The sequence below is a fragment of the Pyricularia pennisetigena genome, chromosome 6, assembly GCF_004337985.1.
Source record: "Pyricularia pennisetigena strain Br36 chromosome 6, whole genome shotgun sequence".
Lineage (NCBI taxonomy): Eukaryota > Fungi > Ascomycota > Sordariomycetes > Magnaporthales > Pyriculariaceae > Pyricularia > Pyricularia pennisetigena.
This window is the reverse complement of record NC_043744.1, coordinates 3,884,535-3,897,563: the sequence shown is the minus strand read 5'-3', so window position 1 is coordinate 3,897,563 and position 13,029 is coordinate 3,884,535. Positions and strand designations below refer to the sequence as shown.

At 32.7% G+C, this 13,029-nt stretch overlaps 1 protein-coding gene across 1 annotated transcript; it reads right to left on the bottom strand.

Moving 5' to 3' along the window:
• Positions 1-12,019: 12,019 nt before the first annotated feature.
• PpBr36_04924 (uncharacterized protein) lies at positions 12,020-12,718 on the bottom strand (the record flags this gene model as incomplete). Its single annotated transcript, XM_029892082.1, has 3 exons — positions 12,020-12,066; positions 12,155-12,504; positions 12,561-12,718. Coding segments are annotated over 3 exons (555 nt in total), but the record flags the coding sequence as incomplete, so codon positions are not given.
• Positions 12,719-13,029: the final 311 nt, after the last annotated feature.

The following is a 13,029-nucleotide window of genomic DNA, read 5'->3' as shown; positions in this document are numbered from 1 at the left end:
GCTTTTATGCGGGATTTAAAAAAAAAATTAAAAACGAATTTGTTAAAAAAGAACGACCCGATACCCTAACCGAATACGTAAAATTAGCAGTTAAAATCGATAACCGATTTTACGAACGGAAATTGGAACGACGCGAAAAACGCAGCGTATGGGGGCTAACCTTGCGATAAACTAATACGGGACGCAAATATTAACACCTTAAACCGTTTCGCCAATATAATATTTCCTACGGAATATATAACGGATTTATGGATTTTAACGCGATTTAATATAAAAAACCGCGTAAAAATCCCAAAAATGGTAAATGTTTTAAATGCGAAAAACCAGGATATATAACTAAATTTTATCCCCAAAACATTCCGGACCTACACCCCGATTCCAAAAAACCACGAGGATTAAATACTATTACCCATTAACAAATACCACCGGATTAATATAATTTAAAAAGCTGGACCATATGCTACGACGATAATTGTATAATCCATAATAGCGCAAAAATGGACGCAAAATGGTATTTATAAAAACTTAAAAGCATTCGGACCTTAGCAATAGGAAACCGTGTATTTATTAAAACCAAACCACCGGCACAATTACGTAGGTAAAACGCCAAATTACCCGAACCTACGGAATTAAATATTTTAAAAAAATTAAAACCAAAACCATTGGGATAAACCTACCGCATCCGGATAATCTAACAAGCCCCAACGGACGAATTTAATAACGAATCAAAAAACGAATTTAGCGAAAAAAAAATTATATTTTCAGACCTATACAGTGCAATAAGGGAAAACAACCCCTATATATATAAAAAGAAATTTATCGATTTATACCGAAACGACCAATTAGTGCAATTTCCCGGAATACCATTTCGAATATAAATACAAAACCTTACAGGATTAATCGATCCAATTTTCGGAAACCACCCAATTTTGGATACCAAATATCCCAAATATATAAAAATCTTTTGGGTAAAATGTTTTCGAAATAATTGCGGATTGTATTTTAGTAAAAAAATAGTCCACGATTTTTTCCCACGACGACGCAAAATAACAGGCATCCACGAAATATATACCACCACTAAATTACCCAATTGGGAAATTAAAATAAAATTTAACACCGAACCAGCGGTAATTTTCACCCCTTATAACGATTACCCTATAGTATGCTATAACCAAAAACAATTCCCATGGTACGAATATACCCGAAATATTTGCAAAATATATATGTTAGCCAAAGCACAGGTATGGCACGAAACGAAGTCACGATAATTAGGACCCGCACCTATGACCAGAATTGTGTGGAACCCCAACGTTAAAAACAACGAAATACCCACAAACGCACGAAAAACGCCTGCACCAACAGGGCACCGATTTAATAAAGTTAACGTTAGAAACAACTATACGCCCCGAGATAAGAAGAATAAGGACCCACGACGCGAGTCCAGCAAGCCAAAAAATTAGGACAGCCAGACGGTACAGGGTACCAGACGGTAGCAACAAAAACGGAACAAAAAACCCTAAACGCCACGCAAACCACGAAGGTAATACACGAATATATATTCCTAAATATACGATTTAATGGAAAACCCATACAAACGCTTTTTAATAGCGGAATACAAAGCAATTACATTTTTTTAAAAATCGTAAAAAAACGACGAATATTTTGGCGATAAAAGGAAAAACTATATCGATTACAAACCGTAAAAGGAAAGGTAATTTTATACGGGAACGGCACCATCGAAATAAAAACCGTACACCTTTGGATGGAAAACTATAGACGAAAAAAACAAATCATTTTGGATATTACGGAAATAGGGAACAAAAATATAATTTTAGGAATTCCCTGGTTTAAAAGGAGCAACCCCCGGATAAATTGGATTACAGGCCAAATTTAATGGGAAAAGCACCTAATTATTAAACGATTTCCAATACAGCAGGGTTTATACAGGAAATATAGGGTACGGAAAAACCAAATAAAGCAAATAACGTATTTACAGGGAGGACGACCAACCCCGGAGCTAATATCGGAAGAAAAGCGATTATCCACAGGCCAAAACCGATCCAATTACACAATATAAACCACGAAGGAACAGACCAAAAACGGTAAAATTCCAGAAAAATACCAAAATTATATACGATTGTTTAGCCAAAAATTCGAAATAGGATTACCCGAGCACAGTCCGTTCGACCACGAAATACCATTAAAAAAAGGAACCCAACCAAAATTCCACAAAATATACGGTTTAAATCCGACATAAATGGAGGTTTTAAACGAATACCTCGCGGAAAACCTTAAAAAAGGCTACATTAGACCATCGACATTATTAGCAGGATACCCAATCCTTTTTGTATTAAAAAAAAACGGAAAATTACGATTATGCGTGGATTACAAACAATTAAACGACATTATAATAAAAAATTGCTACCCGCTCCCACTAATAGGAGAATTTCGAAACATGTTTTACCAAATATAATGGTTTACGATATTAAACCTTAAAAAAGCATACAATTTAATCCGTATAAAGGAAGGCGAGGAATGGAAAACAGCATTTCGCACCAGACGAGGATATTACGAATACCTGGTAATGCCTTTCGGTCTTACTAACGCCCCCGCAACCTTTTAAACCATAATTAACCACGTTTTTAGGGAATATTTAAACATTTTTGTCGTTATTTACCTGGACGATATCCTTGTTTTTTCCAAAACGTTGGAAAAATATAAGAAATACGTCCACACAGTTTTACAAAAACTATAAAACGCTAAACTTTTAATTAAACCCGAAAAATGTATTTTTTACAGCAAATAAGTTAATTTTTTAAAATACATTATCGCCCCTGGAGAAATTAGGATGGAAAAATTAAAAATCCAAATAATAAGGGAATGGCCCCAATTATAAAACGTAAAAAACGTTCGGGTATTCCTTGGATTCGTGAATTTTTACAGAAGATTTATTAAAGGTTACGGCGCGATCGCCACCCTATTGACCAATATAATTAAAAAGGATTTAAAGTTCCAATGGACGGAATAAATACAGCAAGTTTTCGAACAGTTACGAGATGCAGTAGTACAAAAACCGATCCTCAAAATACCAGACCCAACGAAACTTTTCGAAATCGAAACCGACGCATCCGATTACGCAATCGGAGGACAATTTAACCAACGAAACGAAGAAGGACGCCTGCATTTTTGCGCCTTTTTTTCACAAAAGTTACATAAACCAGAATTTAATTACCAAATCCACGATAAAAAATTTATAGCTATTATCCGAACATTTGAAAAATGGAAACCATAGCTATCCGGAATTAAATACGAAGTATTAGTTTACACGGACCATAAAAACCTAACCCATTTTACCATTAACAAGGCGTTGAACAAACGACAAATCAGATAAGCAAAATTCCTATTAAAATTCCATTTCAAAATTATTTACCGAAAAGGAATAGAAAATGGCAGGGCCGACGCCTTTAGCAAAAGACCAAACCATAAAAACATAATACCCGAGGAAATACGGAAAATCTTTACGGCAAACAACAACGGAAACCTTTTACCAGTTCACCGAAATTTTATAACGACCAACACGGTAATTATACCAAAGAAAATACGGAAAATCCACGAAAGTAAAGTTTACGGACACCAAAGGATTTCCAAAATATGGAAACGGTTAAAACAGCACCATAATTTCAAAGGAATACGATAAAAAGTACGAAAAGCTATTAAAAACTGCGAATTTTGCGCAAAAAGCAAATCCGCCAAATACAAGTTTTACGGGTTTTTACAACTTTTACCAACCCCTAATAAAGCTTGGCAAACCATTACAATGGATTTTATCGTTAAATTACCACCTTCCGAAAAACCACTTATTAAAACTAAATACGATAACATATTAATTATAATGGACAAGTTTACTAAATACGCCTATTTCCTACTTTATAAGGAAAGTAGCAACGCCGAAAAAATCGCCTACACATTTTTACAAGTAATTGTTAGCAACCACGGATTTCCAAAAAGCATTATTACGGATAAAAATAAACTTTTTACATTAAAATTTTGGAAATTTCTAATGGAACAGCTAGGAACCGATTATAAATTATTTACAGCATTCCACCCACAGACAAATGGACAAACAAAACAAGCAAACCAAACACTGGAACAATACCTAAAATATTATGTAAACCATAAGCAGGATAATTGGGTACGGTTATTACCCACAGCACAATTCGCATATAATAGCTTAAAAAATAAAAATATTAAAACAACCCCGTTTTATGCCAACTACGGATTTAACCCTACGGTATATGGAGAATTAAAAACCACGATTACGGCCCCACGAACCGATAAATAAGCAAACAAACTACGAAAATTCCACCGAAAATTCCAACAGGAATTGGAATTCGTACGAAAAAAAATGACCAAATACGCCAACCAATATCGGATAAAGGGACCATCCTTCCAGGAAGGAAATAGCGTTTATTTTATTCGACGTAATATTAAAATATAACGACCAAATAGCAAATTTAATTATAAAAAGTTTAAACTTTTTAAAATCGATAAAAAGATTAGCGAAACCAATTACAGATTATTATTATTAAAAACTATAAAAATCCACCCAACGTTCCACGTATTATTATTAGAACCAGCACCACCCGGTACCAGTACACAAAAAACAATCGAAATCGACGAAAAAGAAATATATAACGTCGAACGAATATTGGACCACAGACGCAACCACGGTAAAACAAAATATTTTATTAAATGGGAAAACTACGGACACGAAAAAAACATTTGGGAACCCTTTAACCACCTCCAAAATTGCCAGGAACTATTCCGTCAATATTACTAAAAATTGGATTTGCGAACAAATTAGCCAAAAAAAAAAGGACGACCTAAAAAAGCACCATTTACCATTCCCAAAAACTAAGGATCGGCCAGGATTCGAAACTATACCACCAAACGAACTTATAAAAAAACGATTAGCATATACCAATAAACTAGAATATACGGACAAAAGCAATTTACCGACCGAATATTGCGCAAAAACATTTATTTTATCCAATAAAAAAGGATTTAAAAAACCTATCGGAAAAGTCGAATCCCAAACAAAATTGGAATCCGGAAAAAGCGATTCGAATAACATTTTAGGAAAAATTTCGGACGATCGCCGCCGCTCCTCCTGCTTTGCCTCCTTACGCTCCACGCGATCCAATTTTTCCAAATTATTAATCCCGCGAAATATAGTTCGCATTATTTTTTCAAACCACAGTTTTTTTTGCTTTCGCAAACGAAATAATTTCGCCTGCTGCGCGTAAATTTGCTTTTTAAGCGTTTTAACCTCCGCATCCAGTTTCAAATATTAACGACCAATATAACTGATTTAAACAGCGGACAAACCCAATACGTTATAACCAAAACGGTTGGAACGAACGTATTCCATATAACGAGCAAAATCCTGCGGAAACATTTGACAAAATATTACGCCCTTAGCATAGTAGGGATTGCAGGAAAATATTTCGATAATATCGGTCGATAATAGGGAAAAAAGGAGAACGTAACGACGTTTTGTCGACGAACGACCAGATTTTAATTTGGTTACGCGATTAAATATAGCGCAAAAAAGTTAATAAAGAAAGAATATGGAAACAAAAACAAAAATTAAAAAAGTACAAATTATTTAAAGGCTAAAGGGATTTGGTTAAAAAAGGGGAGACCTGATATTACGACCAAATAAAATGGGTCGGTACCAATGAGGCCAGGCGGGGTTACACCCTTCCTAACGACATTCGCCCAAAGAAATCGCCGACAATAAAATATCGATTACCTAAGGGAAAAGTTACGTAACGCCACGTAATCGTTAAAAAGGTGATTTTAATAATTTTTAAGAAATTACAACAGATTAGGCGAAATAATTTCTGCGATTTGTGACAAATTAAGGGAAATTACATTCGGAACATAGTTTATATAAGGCACGCTTATTACCATGTAGATAAATTCGATTTTAGGATTGCTTAACAGCAATTAAATTTTAGTTAACTTTAATATTTACTTGAAAACGATTATAATTTCACCCCAGTTATTGAGAACCCCAGTTACCCAGTCAAGACGCTCAGTTGCTTTAACCCACTGTACTTTACCCTAAGAACAGGTTACCCGATACCTTGATCGTAACAAAATAATGGTAAAATGAAAATATTTTCACTTTATATATTCTTTAATCAATTTGCTAGTAGATTCTATATAAGTTCTTTTTTTATAAATTTTATTCAATTAAATAAAGCAAAAAATACAAAAAAAAACACAAATTTAACATTTGTTTATATAAAAACATAAGAAGGGCCGGTATTGCAAATCGGGTTTTACGTTAATGTTTATTTATATATATAGTCCACTTTCTCAAATTTTGGTTCTATTAATGTTAGAATTGGTAAAAATATAAAAGCATTTCGATGGTAAAATATATATAAAATTGGATATACCTTACCTATCCGCATATTTAAGGGCTTATATAACTAGGTATACGTACAAAAGTGTGATATTATATTAAATATATATACGCCACCCCCCACGTGCAAAAACCACAGGATTCTGCTGCAAAACAAAAATAATATAAAATTAATTAAATAAAGCAAAAAGATTTATAAAATACACATTTACGATTTGGTTTTATTAAACAGTTTTTAAAACCGATATTGTAAGTACGATTGGATTTGGACGTTTGTCTATATACGTAATCGAATCTCTGAAGTTTTGGTTTCATTATCGTTAAAACTGGTAAAAATATAAACGAGTTTCAATTGTAAATTATATATAAAAAAGTATATATTTTGCCTATCCGCTTATTTAACTGCTTGTATAATCCGATAAAAGCACCAAAATTTCTCATAACGATATATACATATATACGACCCTCCACGTGCAAAAAGTATAAAATTTGGTCAAAAATTAAAAATAATATTAAAAAAAATCGAAAATCGAAAAAAAATCGAAAAAACAGTACCGCCATAAACGGATTAAGGGCGGGTTATATCCAATTTTTAATTGGCGTACCGGGTGCAAAAAGTTTTGGATTTATAAAAAAGGCCCAACAATTCCTATTTTCAACGATATTTTCTTTTTTCGATATTTTGCGTGGTTGTGGAATAATAAGGGAGTGTCGGTCGCAAAAAGGCCAAAAATACCGCTATAAACGGCGAAAATCGACAAATTGTCCTCAGACCTGAACCAGAGCGTTCTTTGGATGGACCCACAAGTACATTGCAAAACCGCAATTGAGCCACGCTCAATTGTGGAGCTCTGGGCTTCAGGGATGAGCCCTGAAACTAAGATAACCGTCTGCTAGCGGGTAATAGAGATGATATATTGTTGCACAATCGATTCGTTGAATCGTTGAATCGATAATGGTTGTGAAGGTAATGAATCTAAGGCTAAGTTGTGAATTACGTGTTCGAATCCGTAGGTGCAGATCTTCGATCCGGATGTCCGGAATGCGGGGTCACGTCACATGATTTGGCCTTATTCATGTGACCAACCTGCCGACCTATTGAGCCTAACGGCCCATTGAGCCTAACGGCCTATTGTGCTTATGCATGCACAGAAAATCTGCGACTACAACGGGATTCGAACCCACGCACTTCAACGTATATATGATATAGATTATGGTACGTGCATTATACCATTAAGCTAGATTAAATATAACGTATTTGTTTTGTTGTTGAAATTATGAACAAAGACGTAATATATAAAGCTTTGTGTATATGAACGCGTATACGTTTTATTTGTTATTTATTTTAGTTTCAGGGCTTATCCCTGAAGCCCAGAGCTCCACAATTAAGCGTGGCTCAATTGCGGCTTTGCAATGTACCTGTGGGTCCATCCAAAGAACGCTCTGGTTCAGGTCTGAGGACAACTTGTCGATTTTCGCCGTTTATGGCGGTATTTTTGGCCTTTTTTTAACCGAAACTCCTTTATTATTCCACAACCATGTATAATATTGAAAAAATAAAATATCGTTGAAAATAGCGTTTAATACCGCTATTAGCAGCGATTCGATTGATTTTTTTATTTGTTATAATGGCCGAATTGGATACCACCTGCCCTTAATCCGTTCATGGCGGTACTGTTTTTTCGATTTTTTTTTTCGATTTTCGATTTTTTTTAATATTATTTTTAATTTTTGACCAAACTTTATACATTTTGCACGTGGAGGGTCGTATATATGTATATATCGTTATGAGATTCTTTGGTGCTTTTATCGGATTATATAAGCAGTTAAATAAGCGGATAGGCAAAGTATATACTTTTTTATATATAATTTACAATCGAAACTCGTTTATATTTTTACTAGTTTTAGCAATAATAAAACCAAAACTTCAGAGATTCGATAACGTATATAAATAAACGTCCAAGTCCAATCCTACTTATAATATCGGTTTTGAAAACCTTTTAATTAAAGAAAATGCCAAATGTGTATTTTATAAATTCTTTTGCTTTATTTAATTAATTTTATATTATTTTTGTTTTGCAGCCGGATTTTGTGGTTTTTGCACGTGGGGGGTACTATATATATATTTAATATAATATCACATTTTTGTACGTATATCTAATTATATAAGCCCTTAAATATGCGGATAGGTAAAGTATATCCAATTTTATATATATTTTACCATCGAAATGCTTTTACATTTTTACCAATTTTAATATTAATAAAACCAAAGCTTGAGAAAGTGGATTATATATATAAATAAACGCTTATTTTTCACCCAATTCACAATATCGGCCCTTTTTATTTTTTTATAATAAAAAATGCTAAATTTGTAATATTTTAATATTTATTGCTTTATTTAATTCAATAAAATTTATAAAAAAGAAGTAAAATAAAACGCTTTAATAAGCTAATAAGACCATGCCTGAATTAAATTTTCTTTTAATTTTACTAACATTTGCGTAAACTATTCAGGTTTTTAACAGAATGTTAGTTAATATACAAATATTAATAACACTTTTGTTTGAATCGATAATTGCATGCATTTTGCAGAATTAGGTTTGCTAGGCTATAAATACTGTAATTAAATCTAGAATTAATATTACATGCTATTATTCAAAATAGAAATTAAATATAATGAAAAATCACACATTTTACTTAATATTTTAATATCTTTTCAAATACAGTGGTTACAAAAACGCGGCCGGCAATCAAATAGTTAGCAAACTCCAATAAATCTAACGCAGCTTACTATATATTTTTATAATTTTTATTCACTTTTTTATACGAATATTTATTTGCATATTATGGGTACACTATTTTCTTTTGCCATTATAATGCGAATATATTGTATATACCCGCTACAAACGGCAGAATACCACAAACTATCCTTATATTAATAAAATAATTATAAGCGATATCGTAATATTAAATATATTATTAATAATACCGTTATAAACGGCGAAATGCGACAAATTTAGTCTCAGGGCTCATCCCTGAAGCCCAGAGCTCCACAATTGAGCGTGGCTCAATTGCGGCTTTGCAATGTACCTGTGGGTCCATCCAAAAAACGCTCTGGTTCAGGTCTGAGGACAACTTGTCGATTTTCGCCGTTCATGGCGGTATTTTTGGCCTTTTTTTAACCGAAACTCCTTTATTATTCCACAACCACGCATAATATTGAAAAAATAAATTATCGTTGAAAATAGCGTTTAATACCGCCATTAGCAGCAACTCGATTTATTTTATTATTTGCTATAATGGCCGAATTCGATACCACCTGCCCTTAATCCGTTCATGGCGGTACTGTTTTTTCGATCTTTTTTTCGATTTTCGATTTCTTTTAATATTATTTTTAATTTTTGACCAAATTTTATAATTTTTGCACGTGGAAGGTCGTATGTATTTATATATCGTTATACTCAATTCTGGTACATATATTGGACTATATAAGCAGTTAAATAGGCGGATAGGCAAAGTATATACTTTTTTGTATATAATTTATAATCGAAACTCGTTTATATTTTTACCAATTTTAACGATAATAAAACCAAAACTTCGAAAGTCCGATTACGTATATAAACAAACGTCCAAATCCAATCATGCCTATAATATCGGTTTTAAAAAGTGTTTAATAAAAGAAAATGCTAAATGTGTATTTTATAAATTTTTTTGCTTTATTTAATTAATTTTATATTATTTTTGTTTTGCAGCCAAATTCTGTGGTTTTTGCACGTGGGGGGTGGCATATATATATTTAATATAATATTACACTTTTACACGTTTATTTAATTATTTTAACCGTTAAATATGCGGATAGGTAGAATGTATCCAATTTTATATATATTTTGCAATCGAAATGTTTTTATATTTTTACCAATTTTAACATTAATAAAACCAAAGTTTGTAAAAGTGGATTATATATATAAATAAACGCTTATGTTTCACCCAATTCACAATATCGGCCCTTTTTATTTTTCTATAATAAAAAATGCTAAATTTGTATTATTTTTTAATTTTTGCTTTATTTAATTGAATAAAATTCATAACAAAAACCTTATTTAAAATTTATTAACAAACGTATAAAAGAATGTATCAGTCAAAAATATTGTCATTCTACTAATATTGGCGTAAATTATTTAATTTTTTAACAAATTGTTAATTTATATAAAAATATTAATAAAACTTTTATTTTAATCGATAATTGCATGCAGTTTGCAGTGTTAGGTTCACTCAGCTCTGAAAACTGTAAATTCAATTAAAACTACTATTATATACCATTATTTAAAATCAAAATTAAATATAATGAAAAATTACAGATTTTGTTTAATATTTTAACATCTTTCGATATACAGTAGCTATTAAAACGCGGCCGGCCTTCAAATGATCAACAAACTCCAATTAATTCAATGCAAACTACTATATATTTTTATAATTTTTATTTGTTTTTTTATTCAAATATTTACTTATATATTATAATTACACCATTTCCTTTTGCTGTTATAATGCGAATATATTATATATACCCGCTATAAACGGTAAAATACTACAAATTATCCTTATATTAATAAAATAATTATCAGCGATATCGCAATATTAGGTATATTATTAATAATACCGTTATAAACGGCGAAATGCGACAAATTATCGTTGGTGGTACCGCCATGAACGGCGAAATGCGATAAGATGTCCTTAGACTAGAACGAGCGCGATCTTTTCGGCCAATGTAATTGGTCGAAAAACCATGTGGCTAAAAGGTACATGGAGCGCTTAGTCCCCATTGCGGAGCAGGGGGGTCTAGTCTGAGCATTGAGACTAACAAATTGTCCTTAGACTAGAACGAGCGCGATTTTTTCGGCCAATGCAATTGGTATAATTAGGTCCGCACCCCTAAAAGTGTTCCAACGCCGCACACGATTTTCCGAAAAATTGTTTATATGGGTTTTGGAAAAAACACCCTTATCGCTATATAAACCATTTCTAGGTTCCCACTAATTTGTTAATTTGGTGAAAATTTTAACCCGATATAGGGTAGCTGACTTGTAGGTGCAGGGTGGGTATTATCCCGGTACAGGGTAAACCCCATTCGCTGACCTTTGAGTTGCAAGTCCTGCAACACAAAATAACGGATAATCCGATAACCCCGACAGACCCACTTCGGCACTATCTATTGTGGCTTATATACAAATAAAGGTGGACCCATTATATGCTAAATAACGCATATAATTAACAGCTTTATTGGAAAATGGAGAATGAAAATTAGAAAAAAGTAAATCCAAAAATGAAAAATTGGTCGAGATATTTATAAAAGAACATGAAAGGTGAACGTGGCTGTACAGTTATTTTTGGGTGCCGAACAGGGGGTACGCAACCCTATTCCAACAACTCCAACACTAACGTTATTTAACAGATTTTATAACGTGCACATTGTGCAAAAATAGCATAGCTGTCGCCATTTCTAATACTTTTTGTACTATCCAATCTTGATATTTATTAAAATTTATCAGTATAAAACAATATTTAGCAAATTTGCTTTTCGACAGCTTACCTGTGAATCTCATCCCATTCGTAACCATAATCTTCCCACTCATCTAGATGAAAATTTGAATTTTAGTTTCCGAAGAATTTTATAAATAGGTTTTTGTGAAGGTTCTGTCAATTTGTAAAAAAAAAACTTACTTAAAATTATATGCAGCATTTCATGTAATATAGCTGTATCTTGGTTGCTTGCAGTAATTCTCCTGCTGCTTACTGGGGCATTGAAGAATATAGGGCATACCACAATTTGTTTTTCGTGGATATTTGCATAGCCCATCATATGAACTCCATCTCGGACGCACGTATAAACACTTGTATCGCGGCAGGATAAAGAAATTTCGTCCGCGTCCCTCTTACATTCCTGGTAGATTTTGTTGAAATTGTTTTGAACAAAGTCTTTACTATCCGTGCGGTCAGTTTTAAAAATTAATTGAAATAACCGATTGTCACTTTTAACGGCGTGATAGCCCAGCGAGGCGAGCTCGGCACAACTAAACAAAATAATTAACATTTTTTTACGAATTTGTTTTAAAAGTTTTCAATTTACCTCTCTAGCGCGGCACGAATTTCGGAGGCTTGCGAATCTGAACATTGGGAATGGCGTTCAATATAAGCCCGCTTTCTCAAAACTCCGTGGATATGGCTTGGAATTGGCTTATAATTGTAAATTGGGTATGAAGAGGTGCCAATGTTAGTGAAGGCCGAAACTGCAACGGTGTGAAAAAAAATGAAAACGAATAAGAAAAGCATAATTGCGAAAATAATACTAATTGTGCAAAAGCTTTTAACTGTAAATATAATGTTAATTATGCAAATAAAACTGTCGATTTTCAGTCAGTGGATAATTGTCTGTATGTTTAAAGTTAGAAGTAAGTTGTTTCTCATACGAAATGAAACCGATGAAGGGGGAAACGCGTCGATTTTATAACACCGCTAAATGATTTATTATTTCAATTTTATTTTTTCGAAACTCTGGCGAAATATAAGCTTTTTTTTAGTTTACTAATGCGATAGTC